We start from the raw sequence: 15254 nt of genomic DNA, 5'->3' as shown, positions 1-15254 counted from the left end.
GTACAGAGTGGGAAATATAATCAATAATAATAATATATCTTTTATGATGATGGATGGTAACTAGACTTGTGGTGATCATTTTGTAATGCACAGAAATACCAAATCACTATGCTGTGCACCAGGACCTATCATAGTGCCATAGGCCACTTATAGTTCAAAAAACCACAAACAAGCAAATTCATAGAAAAAGAGATAAGGTTTGTGGTCGCCAGAGGTCTAGTTTGCAGGGAGTGAGAATTGGATGAAGGTGGTCAAAAGGTACTGACTTCAGTATAAGATGAATAAGCACTAGGGATGTCATGTATGACAGGATAAATATAATTGATGCTGCTGTATGTTATATATGAAAGCTGTTAAGAGAGAGTAAATCCCGAGTTCTCATCACAAGGAAGAAGTGTTTTTCTGTGTTTTATATTTGTATGAGATGATGGATGTTAACTAAACTTAACATGATCATTTCGTGATGTGTGTCAGTGAGTCATCACCCTGTGTTGTGACACTTCTAGCATGTTCAGGCTTTCCTTAAGTTGCAGGTTCCTTAATACCAGTACCAACAGATGTTAGAATAGGCTTGCAAAAGCAGTTTTGAAATTTTATCTGGCGTAATAGGATTTGTTTTTCTGTTTAACTTTTATTACTTTAATGTGATATTGGAAATAATATTAGAAATAATTTATTATTTTTATTTGGTTTGTATCCTCCTGTTTCCTGCTTAATAGACACATTTAGATCACAGTGAGAACAGATTTCAGTGCTAGAAAATCTCCTCCTTGTTCTTCAGTTGCTAAGTCATGTCTAACTCCTTGAGACCCCATGGAATGCTACACACCAGGCTTCCCTGTCCTTTAGTATCTCCCCAAGTTTGCTCAAAGTCATGTCCATTGAGTCAGTGATGCCATCTCCTGGTTTACCCTTAATCTTTTGGTGTTTTGTGTTCTGTCCTAAATTTAGATATCCAAAGAGAAGAAGAAAAAGTGAAACGATCTGTGAAAGATGCTGCCAAGAAGGGTCAGAAGGATGTATGTGTGGTTCTGGCTAAGGAGATGATCAGGTCAAGGAAGGCCGTGAGCAAGCTCTACGCATCCAAGGCGCACATGAACTCCGTGCTCATGGGGATGAAGAACCAGCTGGGTAAGACAGCGGTTCTTGCGACCACCTCATTAACTGAGGCTCTTCCCATTATCCTAACACTAGTTTCCTTGAATAGGAAGAACAGTCTCAGCTCTGGCATTTATTCTGTATACTGTCTTAGTTGGGGAGTTACACAAAAGCAAAATAATACTTACTACTTTCATTTATATTTTACTGTTATTGATTTACTTTTGCCGGTGTTGTTGAAGTAATGGGAACGTCTATAGCTCAACCTACTTCTTTAGAATTTAGGCTATTTCCTCATGTGAACAGTGTTGAAAAATGACCTGAAGGTTGAGTCCTAGGAATAAGAAGTGGGCCCAGGCCTTAGAGAGGACGAAGAAAGAGCTTCCTCTGTCCTGGACCCAGAGCTGCCTCAAGTAGGATTTTACATAGTCTAAGCTTGGCTTCGGCTTTTACTCTCCTCCTTCTTGGCCTCATCTCTGGTCTCAGCCTGAGGCTTTCTTACATCTTAGGAACCTGCCAGCCATGTATTAGGTATTCAGCATACATATGGACTTAATTTTTTTTTTAACTCATAATATTTAAGAAGAAACCTACTAATCTACTTAGCTTTCAGAATCCAGTATAATATGGTTTGCCATCTTTCACAGGCATCTGTCTCCAGGTCACTCACAGCTTGAGGCATAGGTTACATTTTACATCCAGTTGGTTTCTGTTCTTACTTAACTTTGGCTAAATGAAGAAATCCTAACCCAGAACTAGAGTTCTTTGAGAATGGCAGCAAATGACTGTCAGGTAATTCGACAGAGTACAGACTCTGAAATTACAGGGAAATTTTTCCACTAAAGGATATCTTCAGGGAATTCCCTGGTGGTCCACTGGTTAGGACCTCATGCTTTCACTGTCAGGGCCCAAGTTTAAGCCTTGGTCTCAGGAACTAAGATCCCACAAGCTGTATGGCATGGCCAGAAAAAAAAACAAACAGCATCTTCAACTCTGTCAGTTACTATTCTGATGAGTACATCACATTCAAGAATTAGAAGACTTGAATGTTTCAGTTTAGAGGCTGGTGCCACATGAGTGCCTGATTCATTATTTGGTTGTATTTGGCTCTGAAAGTATTTCTTTATGTTCAATTTCAACATTTGGATGTGGGTTTTTATTTTCACTATGCCTAATAGTGAATGTATCAGTTTCTTTCTCCAGATACTGAAGAAAATAATCCATGAATTGAGAAAGAGTTAAAGAAAAATAAGACAAACTATTTGTACTGTATCTTCTTAACTTTTAAAAACTGTTATTTTAGCCCAAAAGTGATGTATTTAGGCTGTTTAAATATTGGATAAATAACCTACACATATGCCTTTTGGACAAGCCGAGTATTCAGTACCAGAGAGAAACTGTAATCTTACTGTTATTTTGAAAACTAAATACCCTTTACAGCCATCAGTGAAAGCTTCATATTTACTTCTGTTTTTTCTGCAGCCAGCTGAAAAGGTACGTGTTCAATTGACTATGATAAGATTATTTAAAATTTTTTCAGCATTTCCTTTATTGGATCAACATCAGAAAACGTTCAGCTTATTTTGCGTTTTCTCTTCCTATGAATAAGACACTATATACATAGACTATTCTCCCCAGTTGCAAAGATAATATATTGGATGCTTATGTACCTAACAAGGGCTTCCCTTGTAGCTCAGCTGGTAAAGAATCCAGTTGCAGTGCAGGAGACCCTGCTTTGATTCTTGGGTCCGGCAGATCCGCTGGAGAAGGGATAGGCTACCCACTCCATTATTCTTGGGCTTCCCTGGTGGCTCAGCTGGTAAAGAATCCGCTTGCAATGTGGGAGACCTGGGTTCGATCCCTGGGTTGGGAAGATCCCCTGGAGAAGGGAACAGCTATCCACTCCAGTATTCTGGCCTGGAGAATTCCATGGACTGTATATCCATGGGGCCACAAAGGTCAGATAGACTGAGTGACTTTCACATGTACCTAACACTCAGAACCAATGAAATTTGACATTTTATTATATTTGCTTCAGTTTTTATATTAGAAAGCAGTATTACTAAACTTGAAGCTTCTCTGATATATCTTTCCAACCCCATTCCCTTCTCTTTCAACCTCCCCAGAGGTAACCATTATCATATTAAAATGTATATAAACAGTATTATATTTTGTGTCTCATTCTGCATTGTTTCCCATTTATCATTGTAAGGTTGAAATATACCCATATAATAATATATTTTGGTATGATATTTACCATACCAACTTAATGATGAATACGTTTTGAGATGATGAATATATATTTTTAACTCCTAGGTGGTATTGCCTCCTTTGAATGTATCACATTTTATTTTTCTTTTCCCTGTTGATGGACATTTAAGCTTTTTTCAGTTTTTACTATTACTTACAGTGCTGCGATGAATGTCTTTTCACTTTTGCACATGTTTTTCTTTAGGACAGTTATATCCTCAGAAGTGGAATTGCTGCATTAAAAATAGCTGGGTTTAAATTCTACTAGAACTGCAGAATTACTCTCCAAAGAGGCTAATTTGTATTCCTACCAGCAGCAGATGAGGGTTCTTTTTTCTGAACCTTTTCATCAGCCCTTGTCAGACTTTTTAATTTTTGAGAAATGTTATAACATCTCTCTGGGAGCTAGTGGGCTTGATCACGCTCTTCTATTCACCTTTTCTTCCTACGAACTGAATCCAAAATATCTTATCAAGAAATTACCGCTCACAAATATTCACTAATCTACATGAAAAAAATCTCTTCTCCTGTAGCATGTACTTCCAATAAAGAACATAACACAGCATAGTCAAGAGCCTGTTATTCTTTAAATATATACCCATAACAACATATATTGTTGTTTCAAATATATAGTCTTTGTGGCTTTATCACACCTGCAAAGTAAAATGTCTGCTATTTGATACTTACATTAAAATACTCTTTCTAGCTCCTCTCCTCTTTTCCATCTTTCCTTTCTCCCTGTAGGTGAGCTCATCTAACCTCGTGCCTTTAAACGCCATTGATATCCAGATTTTTATCTTCAGGCCTGACTTGCAGGGTATTGCTGGCATCTCCACTCATTCTCAATGGGTATGTCAAAACTAATATGCCCATCCAAGCATCTTGGCTAGCCTTACTTCAACTATATCCCCAACTTCTCCCTGTGTTTCCCCCTGAGAATCCAAGACTTCTTGTAGTTTCTTCTGCAGATGTTTCCACATGGGTTTCTAAAAGACAAAGAGTTCCATCGTTTATGTTCCTTGGTCTTTCAGGTCTTGAGTATGTTAATGTGATCATTTCATTTCCACTGTATTTTCTGTTTCTTTCTGATAGGAAAAGATTTTAGTCAAATACTAGATTTCCTGGGCTGATCCTTTATAATTTTTTTTTTTAATCTTTCCTGTTTTCACTTTGGAAGTAATAATAGTACCTTCCTCATAGGGTAGTTGTGAGGCTTAATTCAGTGCCTGGCCCTTGGTAATTGCTATATGTGTGGGTTCTAAATATAATTTTTGTTACCATCATCAATTTTGTCTTTGTGTTCTGCCTTCTAAACTCACTTTCTAAATTTTCTCTATTTTTTGTCTCTTTTCTTGAATTTATTTTATCTGTCTTAATTTTTGGAAAAGAGTTCTCTGATCTTTATTTTTAAAATATCATTTTATTCTTATTTCATGAATATAATATTTATTATTGATAGTTTTTAAAAATATACATTCTTTTTTATTATGGCTTACCCAGGACATTGAATATTGCTCCCTGTGCCATATGGTAGTAGGACCTTGTTTTCCATCCATAGTAGGGCCTTGTTTTCCATCCATTCTGTATGTACTAGTTTGCATCTACTAACCTTAACTCCTAGTCCATTCCTTCCCTACCTCCTTAATAGCTTAAAAAAATTTTTTTTATGTTCCTTGCATTGTTTCTCAGAGCGCCTTCTCCCCACCACCCTTTTCTTCCTTATTTCTTTCCTCTTTTTATGAGAGAGGGAGGGAAAAGAGTGGATTAAGTATGAGTTTCATAAGAAGCTTCTGCAGTCTTCTCAGGCAGGTAGCTTAAGCTACAAAGAGAAAAATTATAATTCATGTAATAAATCCATTTCTTTTAGCCACTATTATATGCCAGATATATTTCAGGGCACCAGACATAAAATAGTGAACTGTACAGACACAGTCATTGGCCTCTAGTTTTGGCGTAAAAAGCAAAAATAAATAAATTTAGTAAAAAGAAACATACCTAATAAAATGATAAACTTAATAAGTAAATGGGTATTTATAAATGCACATTGTAATGAGCACTGCTGCTATTGCTAAGTCATTTCAGTCGTGTCCGACTCTGTGTGATCCCATAGACAGCAGCCCACCAGGCTACCCCATCCCTAGGATTCTCCAGGCAAGAACACTGGAGTGGGTTGCCATTTCCTTCTGTAGTGCATGAAAGTGAGAAGTGAAAGTGAGCACTGCTGCTACTGCTGCTGAGTCGCTTCAGTCGTGTCCAACTCTGTGCGACCCCATAGATGGCTCCTCTGTCTCTGGGATTCTCCAGGCAAGAATACTGGAGTGGGGTGCCATTGCCTTCTCCAATGCATGAAAGTGAAAAGCGAAAGTGAAGTCGCTCAGTTGTGCCAGCTCTTCGCGACCCCATGGACTGCAGCCTACCAGGCTCCTCTGTCCATGGGACTTTCCAGGCAAGAGTACTGGAGTGGGGTGCCATTGCCCTAGATTATAAAAGGGAAATGCACTCAAGGGTGGCTCCTTTCAGTCTCTGATGATATCTGAAGGATGAGTAATTAAAGGGAGGGCTGATTCCAACCAGAGTGTCAGCGACCTATGTGAAGGCCCTAGGCCAAAAGAACTATGTATTTGAACCCTAAAGGAAGTAGTTCTGGGAGGTTGGGGTACCTGGGTGCAAAGGGGAAGGATGGCGGGGAAGGATGGCTGAAAAGGATGAGCAGGGAGGTGAAGAAAACAGTTGGGACAGCTGTAAGGAGAGCGGGGCTTTTCAGATTCCAATGTGGAGGCCCTGCAGATCAGCTGCAGAAGGGGTGCAGAAGCAGAGCTCTGAGGGAGAGCTAGAGAGGCGTCCAGGTAGAGGAATGGGGGCCCGGAGGCACAGGTGGAGTAGTTCAGACTGCTTAGCAAACAGCCCTTGATTCAGTGTGACACGAGTGCTTGACAGGGTAGTGGGAGGTGAGGCTGGAAAGGTAATCTGCAGTCAGAGTTTGGAACACTCAGCTGAGGGTGGTGACTTCCTCTCCTAGACAGGAGAGAGCCTCATCGAGTACTGTGAGCACAGCTGCAGGTGCAGCCAGGCAGGAGGCAGGGGGACCTGAGAGGGGATGGTCAGGGCCCAGCTGGGTTAGTCTGGTAGGATGAGTGGGAGAGAGGACATTGGAGAACTGCTCTGGATGCCAAGTAAGTGAACGTGGTGAAGGTAGAAATAAGCCTAAGGTGCTCCAGACTCTGAACCCAGAAAGAGCACAGGGCATTTAAAGACTCTGGAAACCCAGAAGGAGGGAGAAACAGGCCTAAGAGAGACAGAAGACTCTACTTGGGGCTGTCCAGACTGGCTCCACGCAGGTCACCCTGCTTCCCCAGCACCTCAGCACAGTGCCTGGCAGAGGAATCCCCTGGGAGAGTTGTTGAGGGGGTTTATAGTTAGATGTTGTCTGTTGGCAAATTAAATACAACAGAGAAGGTAACTGATAATAGAACCCAGAACAGAGAGGGAGGGGGACGTCTACATCTTCGGACTGAGAAGAGAAAACTAGAAATACTGTGACATGAGTTCCCATGTCCCCATCCCACCCTGAGCCTGTTACAGTTTGAAAAGCCACCATTTGATGAAGTCATTTCTTCTCTTTAAGGTGTTTCTCTTTTCAAATGCAGATGTCCCTGGGAGGGGTGGTGTATTAAGCCCTGTCAGCTATTAATACATTGTCATGATTAGATGTTTTCCAAGTGTTACTTTCTGACAGCAGCTTCTTGCAGAACAAGACAGATGATGAGTATGTTTTGGTTGGGAGAGAAAGTTAAGAGAAGCTAAGAAGGTGGGGCGGGAAACAAAACTATCATATGGTCCAGAAATTCCACTTCTGGATAAGTAAGGATTGAAAGCAGGGACTCCAAACAGATATTTTTACATCCATGTTTATAGCAGCATTTTGCATAACAGGCAAAAGGTAAGGACAATTCAGTTGTCCACTGAAAGATGAAGGGATAAACAAAACATGGTATATATAGTTCAGTGGACTACTGTTCAGCCTTAAAAAGGAAGGAGGTTTGGGGGACTTCTCTGGGCTGGGAAGACCCCCTGGAGAAGGAAAAGGCTATCTACTCCATTATTCTGGCCTGGAGAATTCCAAGGACTATATATATATATAGCCCATGGCGTCACAAAGAGTCAGACACAACAGAGCGACTTTCACTTCCACTGGTGGTCCAGTAGTTAATACTCTGCCTTCCAATGCAGGGGGCGATGGTTCAATTCCTGTTCAGGAAACTAGTATCTCACATGCTGCAGGGTGCAGCCAAATATTTAAAATATAAAAAAGGAGGAAGTTCTGACACATTACAACTTTGGGTACTTTGAAGGCATTATGCTAAGTGCAGTATGCTTGTCACCAAAGGCCAGATGCTATGTGATTCCACTTCTGTGAGGTATCGAGAATAGTCAGAATCATAGAGAAAGTGGAATGGTGGTTGCCAAGAGGTGGAGGGAGAGGGGAATGGGGAGTTAAGAGTTTAATGGGGATGAAACTTTATAAATTCAAATTCTGTAGAGCTTCACCATTTTCATATGAAATATTTTTCCTTGCACAAACAAAATGCAATATAAACAGAAAAATTTTAAAGGGTAAAAAACATCTCGCTAGTGAATTGATTGTCTCCATTGTTTTATATTTGATTTTAGTCATTATTCATACGAATACTTATTTTACTCAGCTGTAAGTGTAGTGTGAGTGCCCATGGTTGGCATTAGGTGAGAGTGGCTGGAGGTAATCAGCCTTTTGGAATCTTAAGCCTTATCTATCCCTGTAGTGGGCTTCCCTGGTGACTCAGCTGGTAAAGAATCCTGCAGTGTGGGAGACCTGGGTTCTATCCCTGGGTTGCAGAGATCCCCTGGAGAAGGGAAAGGCTACCCACTCTAGTATTCTGGCCTGGAGAATTCCATGGACTGTATGGTCCATGGGGTCAGAAAGAGTTGGACACCTTGTGCCTTAACTTTGTGAAACATCATTGTAAGACTCCATATTTTCTTAATAACTGTTCATTCTGCTTATAATGGCCATGTTTAAGATGGCTTTTGCGAGTGTGTTGCTCTGTGGGGCCCTTGCTCTCAGGGAATTGCATTTCACTGTTGATGCCATTTTTAATATTTTTTTCTGATTTATTTAAATTTAGTTATAATTGCCACAAGAACCTGTGATAAGTGGAAACAACTTTGTAATTTTGTTGCTTTAATTATTGAAATCAGACTCAGAATTCTATTTCCATTGGTCTTTGCATCTATGATTATGAAGCTAAATCTATATTTAGCTGCTTTGTTTCCATATTTGGTTATTGTTATAATTTATAGCAGAACTTGTATTTGTGTGTGTGTGTGTTTCATTTGTAACTCTAGCAGGCATAGTAACATAATGTTGCTTTGTTTTTATATACTCTTTTCTGAGGGTTTTTTTTTAATTAAGCTTTTTGAGAGAATTGTAGATTCACATACATAGAGTTGTAAGAAATAATACAGAGAGATTCTGTGTATACCCTGTACCCATTTTCCCCCAATGGTAACATTTTGCAGAGTTAAAGTAAGTGTTACAACCAGGAGGTTGGCATTGATACAGTCAAGCTTTAGAATTCTTCCAGTTTCCATCTTTACAGGGATATCTCATGCCGCACATCTGTAACCACACTCACTCCCCTCCCACCCCCACCCTCTCTTTATATCTGGCAATCAGTAATCTGGTTTTTTTTTTTTTTCCTAACTTATTATTTTGTATTGGAGTATAGCAGGTTACCAAAAAATAGTTTCAGGTGAACAGCTAAGGGGCTTAGCCATACGTATACATGTATCCATTCTCCCCCAAACTCCCCTCCCATCCTGGCTGCCACATTAATTTTATAATTTTATTATTTCAGAAATGTTATACAAATGGAATCAGCTCATATGTAAGTAACCTCTTAGGATTGGCTTTTTTTCTTTTTTATTGACATGTAATCAACATACCCTATTATACTAGTTTCAGATGTACAGAATAGTGATTTGACATTTATATACTTTACAACTTGATCACCTCAGTAAATCTACTGACTGTTACCCTACAAAGTTATTGCATTATTACTGACTGTAATTCCCTGTGCGGGTCTTTACATTCCCATGACTTATTTTATATTAAATTACTAGAAGCTTCATGGGCACCTTGTCTTTGACAAAGGAGGCAAGAATATACAGCGGAGAAAAGATAGCCTCTTTAGTATGTTGGTGCTGGGAAAACTGGACAGCTGCATGTAAAGGAATGAAACTAGAACACCTCCTAATACCATACACAAAGATAAACTCAAAATGGATTAAAGACTTAAATGTAAGGCCAGAAACTATGAAGCTCTTAGAGGAAATCATAGGCAATACACTTCTTGACATAAACCACAGCAAGATCCTCTATGACCCACCTCCTAGAGTAATAGAAATAAAAACGAAAATAAACAGGTAGGACCTAATTAAACTTAAAAACTTTTGCACAGCAAAGGAAACAATAAACAAGGTGAAAAGATAGCCCTCAGAATAGGAGAAAGTAATAGCAAATGAAAAGTGTTAATCTCTAAAATATACAAGCAGCTCATGCAGCTCAATACCAGAAAAACAAACAACCCAATCAAAAAGTGGGCAGAAGATCTAAACAGACGTTTCTCCAAAGACGACATACAGATGGCTGATAAACACAGGGAAAGATGCTCAGCATTGCTCATTATTAGAGAAATACAAATCAAAACTACAGTGAGGTATCACCTCGCGCCAGTCAGAATAGCCATCATAGAAAGCACAAAGCGCTCTAAGCGTGAAATGCTCATGTGTTTCACAAGCCCCTCTGCGTGACTGTGACCCTTCTCAGTTTAAATGTCAGCTAGCCTTTATAATGCTAACTTTATGTTTTCTGTAGAATATTAACCTTTTTATTTTTGGAGATTCTTATTTTACTGTGAAATGTATACAGCTGAAAATTTTCTGTGCTCCGCCTATTCATCCCTCCCACCCTTAACTCCTGGCAATCACTGATCTTTTTACTGTCTCCATAATTTTCCCTTTTTTGAGACTGTCATATATACTTGGAATCATACTGTATGTAGCCTTTTAGATTTTCTTTTAAAAAAATATTTATTTATTATCTATTTAATTTTTGGCTGTGCTAGGTCGCCATTACTGCACATGGGCTTTCTCTCGTTGCCGCTAGTGGGGGGTACTCTCTCACTGTAGTGCACAGACTTCTCGTTGCAGTGGCCTGTCTGGTTGTGGAGTATAGGCTCTAGGGCACATGGGCTCAGTACTTGTAGTGCATGGGCTTATTAGTTGCTCCATGGCATACGGAATCTTCCCAGACTAGAGATTGAACCCATGTCCCCTGCATTGGCAGGTGAATTTTTAACCACTGGACCACCAGGGAATTCCTAGATTGACTTCTTTCACTTAGTAATATACATAAAAGGTTCCTCCATGTTTTTTCAAGAAAGCTTATTTCTTTTTAGTGCTGATTAATATTCACTGTGTTGATGTCCCACACTCTGTTATCCATTATTGTTCACTTGCAAGCCACATCTTGGTTGATTCTGAGTTTTGGCAATTATGAATAAAGTTCTTGTAAACATTCATGTGCAAGTTTTTGTGTATACATAAGTTTTTAACTCCTTTGAGTTAAAATACCAAGGAGGTCTATTGTCGGATCATATGTTAAGAGTATATATTTAGTTTTGTAAGGAGCTGACAAACCGTCTTCTAAAGTGGCTGTACCATTTTGCATTCCCACCAGCAATGACTGAGAGTTCCTATTGCTCCACATCCTCACCAGCATTTGATATCAGTGTTTTGGGTTTTGTCCAGTCTAATAGGTGTGTACTGGTACCTCATTGTTGTTTTAATTTGCATTTCCCTAATGACATAGGATGTTGAATATCTTTTTATGTGCACTTTTTTCTGCCATCTGTATGTCTTCTCTGAGTTGCTTGTTTAGGTATCCTGCCTATTTTTAATTGGGCTGTTCATTTCCTTATTGATGATAAATATAGATACTTATATTAGATAATTGGAGAAGGCACTGGCGACCCACTCCAGTACTCTTGCCTGGAAACTCCCATGGACAGAGGAGCCTGGTAGGCTGCAGTCCATGGGGTTGCAAAGACTCGGACACGACTGAGCGACTTCACTTTCACTTTTCACTTTCATGCATTGGAGAAGGAAATGGCAACCCACTCCAGTGTTCTTGCCTGGAGAATCCCAGGGACGGGGTGCCTGGTGGGCTGCCGTCCATGGGGTCGCACAGAGTCGGACACGACTGACGCGACTTAGCAGTAGCAGCAGCATATTAGATAATAAATATGACATAGATGATATTTATCATTGATGGTAAATATGACACTTTAAGAGCTTTAAGAGTTCTTTGTATATGTTAGACCGCTATCTTTTTCATCATAAATGTCTGATGAAAATCTTTTCTTCCAGCTTTTGGCTTGTTTTCTCATTCTCTTGTGGGGATAACTGTGTTTACTTATAAAATAATTTTTTTCTGACATGTGCTTTTTTTCCTTGTGTAACAGAAAAAATATTTTGGTCCTATCTTTTATTTTTCTCATATCTTTTGGTTTTGAGATTCCAGGGTTCATATACATTTATTTTGTCCTTTTAAAAATCCACTTCACCAGTGCTTGACTGGTTATCAAATTAAATATTGCTGGAATTAATTTTGTTTCTAAATTCAGCTTTGATTCATCTTTTCCCCACTATATTGAGTCTTCCTTTTCTTATTTCTTTTAGCAATCAGTAATTCATACCTTTTTCAAAATGCAAATGTTTCAGTATTTAACTTAACACTTGTCACACCATATTTTTCTGTTTCCATTTATTTTTGCTATTTCAAAAAAGTTTATTGAACACATGTCATGTTCAATCCCAGAGCCACTCCCTCTGGGATACAGACTCAGGATGCAAATTAGAATAAAACATCGGCCTGTGTAGACATCCAGCTTTTATCATTCAAACAGAACTATGTGAAATTTGTTTTATTTTTACCTTTCTTCTCTTCCTCCCATCATTTACCTTTTTACAACAATCAGTAGTAACTTCAACACTTTGGAATTTGTCTTTTTTATAATGGCATAATTCATTCCTATTTTAGCCATACAGATGCTTGATACTGCCTTTTCCCTATTCACAGGAAATTAAGAGTGCAAGGGAAGTGAAGTATTCTCTGCAACTAGTGAACTTCTTACTCCTGTAGAAAAATCACAAAATACTGAGTGTGTTGGATGGGCACTTCTCTGGTCGTCCATTCCTTGCCCCTTGTTTCCCTTAGCTGCTACAGCTTCCTGGAGTCTGGATTCCGACAGTAGATGGGTGCTGGTTCCCAGTGTAGCTGGGGGGCCCTGTTTTGGCTAACAGATGAACACGAGGCATTTCTCAGAACATTTGTCTCATGAAATTTCAAAACAGATTTGAAGGGTGGACAACAAAGGTCTGTCTAGTTAAGGCTATGGTTTTTCCAGTAGTCGTGTATGGATGTGAGAGTTGGACTATGAAGAAAGCTGAGCACTGAAGAATTGAAGCTTTTGAACTGTGGTGTTGGAGAAAACTTTTGAGAGTCTCTTGGACTGCAAGGAGATCCAACCAGTTCATCCTAAAGGAGATCAGTCCTGGGTGTTGACTGGAAGGACGGATGTTGAAGCTGAAACTCCAAATACTTTGGCCACCTGATGCAAAGAGCTGACTCATTTGAAAAGATCCTGATGCTGGGAAAGATTGAGGGCAGGAGAAGGGGACGACAGAGGATGAGATGGTTGGATGGCATCACTGACTCAATGGACATGAGTTTGGGTGGACTCTGGGAGTTGGTGATGGACAGGAGGCCTGGCGTGCTGCAGTTCATGGGGTCGCAAAGAGTCAGACATGACTGAGCAACTGAACTGAACTGAACAACTCTATTTTGACCTGTTAAAAACTTATGGGGGGAGAAATCATAATTTGTTACTACCATGATTTATTTTAAAGAATATGGGGATTTCCCTGACGGTCCAGGGGTTAAGAATCCACCTTCCAGTGCAAGGGAGGTAGTTTTGATCCCTGGTTGGGGAACTGAGATCCCACATGCCTCAGGGCAACGAAGCCTGCATGCTGCACGAAAGATCTTGTGTGCCTCAACTAAGACTCCACACAGTCAAATAAATAAATATTGAAAAGAAGAATATATAGTATGTGTGTGATCTTGGACTATAGAGAATTTTTTCTAACTGTAGCCACCTTACACTAACACACATTTTCTCTTATTTTCCTGTTGACCAGTAGCAGGTCCCTCCCAGAGCAGCCGCAATCCATCAGCTGGTGTGTGGGAAGCGTTGCTTGGGTTGCCTAAAGCCTCTTTTCCAGTCTGGCCCTGGCAAGGCCTAGAGACATTCTTCTGTGTGTGACTTGTCCTGATGTCACAGTTGTTCCTAGCTAGCTTCATTCCCTCAGGGTCAGACTCAGGCCTTCAGGTGTGAGTCTTGGTGTGCCTGAAGAATTTGTACCGATTGTAGCCAAAGTAGCACACAGTTTAGCAAAGTCAGTCTCGGTCAGCCAGCACAGTCATGCAGTCTACAGGTACATAAATAGCTCTGGGAGCCCGCCCACTCCTGGCTTTTATCAGAGTAGCTTGTGATTTGCCTGTCTGTCTGTTCCATCCTGTGCCACATTGTGTTGAGCGATGCTGTCGTCTTTGCCTTTCAGCGGTTTTGCGAGTGGCTGGTTCCCTGCAGAAGAGCACAGAAGTGATGAAGGCCATGCAGAGTCTTGTAAAGATCCCGGAAATCCAGGCCACCATGCGGGAGCTGTCCAAAGAGATGATGAAGGTGACCTGGGGCTGACCCTGTGTCCTCTTCCAGAGCACTAGGAGTCAGCCAGCGGCAGAGCCTGGGCCAGTGTGGACAGGAGCAGACACGTCATTGTGGCCCAGCAGACATGATTTTGAGGATAGAAGCGATGGATTTTTTTTGTTTTTTTTTTTTTTTGTATTTTATTTTTTTAATTATTTTGTTTAACACCAGGACAAAATACAAAACAAAACAAAAATTGGTGTATAGCCAATTAACAATGTTGTGATAGTTTCAGGTGAAGTGAAGGGACTCAGCCATTCATATACATGTATCTGTTCTATGCCAAACCCCCTTCCCATCCATGCTAGCACATAACATTGAGCAGAGTTCCACGTGCTATACAATAGGTTTTTGTTTGTTATCCATTTTAAATACAGCAGTGTGTACATGACCTTCCCCCCAACTACCATGAATTCTTTTCTCAGTCTGTTAGTCTCTTTCTGTTTTGTAAGTAAGTTCATTTGGGTCATTTCCTTTTAGAGTCCACATATAAGGGATGTCGTATGATATTTTTCCTTCTCTGTCTGACTTCACTCAATATGACACTCTCTAGGTCCATCCATGTTGCTGCAAATAGCCTTATTTCATTCTTTTAATGGCTGAGTAATATTCCATGGTATTTATATACCACATCGTCTTTATCCATTCTTCTAGAGGACAGAGGCTGTTAACACTGAAGTTGTCTGGGCTGAGCATGGCAGAGGCTGGGTCAGATTGCCATTTTTCCTTAGAAGAAGCAATGGTGTATGTAGATCTCCAGGGGAGGTGGGTTCCCAGAGTTTGGGGAGCTCAGGATTATGGACTCTGAGGTGAACAAGGAAACAGCAGAAAACCCAGGTTCCTCCATTTGTACCAGAGGAGTGTTAGTGAAGCAGGCAAGGCAGGTGGTTCAGGACCAGGGGTTGGCAAAGTTTTTTTGTAAAGGGCTGGATAGTAAATGTATGTTTTATTTCCTGGGCCATAGGTCTCTGTTGTAACTACTCAACTCTACTTTGTAGTTTAAAAATAGCTGTAGATAATATGTAAACAAATGAGCAT

The 15254-nt window shown here is 40.1% G+C and overlaps 1 protein-coding gene across 2 annotated transcripts in view; it reads left to right on the top strand.

The window, feature by feature from the left end:
• LOC138436881 (charged multivesicular body protein 3) overlaps positions 1 to 15254 on the top strand; it is an 84931-nt gene that overhangs the window by 65232 nt on the left and 4445 nt on the right. For both annotated transcript variants that reach the window (XM_069583184.1, XM_069583183.1), the window contains 2 exons: positions 952 to 1131; positions 14071 to 14192. In XM_069583184.1, coding sequence (XP_069439285.1) covers positions 952 to 1131; positions 14071 to 14192 — 302 coding nt within the window. The remainder of the gene's footprint in view (positions 1 to 951; positions 1132 to 14070; positions 14193 to 15254) is intronic.

The sequence above is a fragment of the Ovis canadensis genome, chromosome 3, assembly GCF_042477335.2.
Source record: "Ovis canadensis isolate MfBH-ARS-UI-01 breed Bighorn chromosome 3, ARS-UI_OviCan_v2, whole genome shotgun sequence".
Classification (NCBI taxonomy): domain Eukaryota; kingdom Metazoa; phylum Chordata; class Mammalia; order Artiodactyla; family Bovidae; genus Ovis; species Ovis canadensis.
This window is presented reverse-complemented; position numbering and strand designations above follow the sequence as displayed.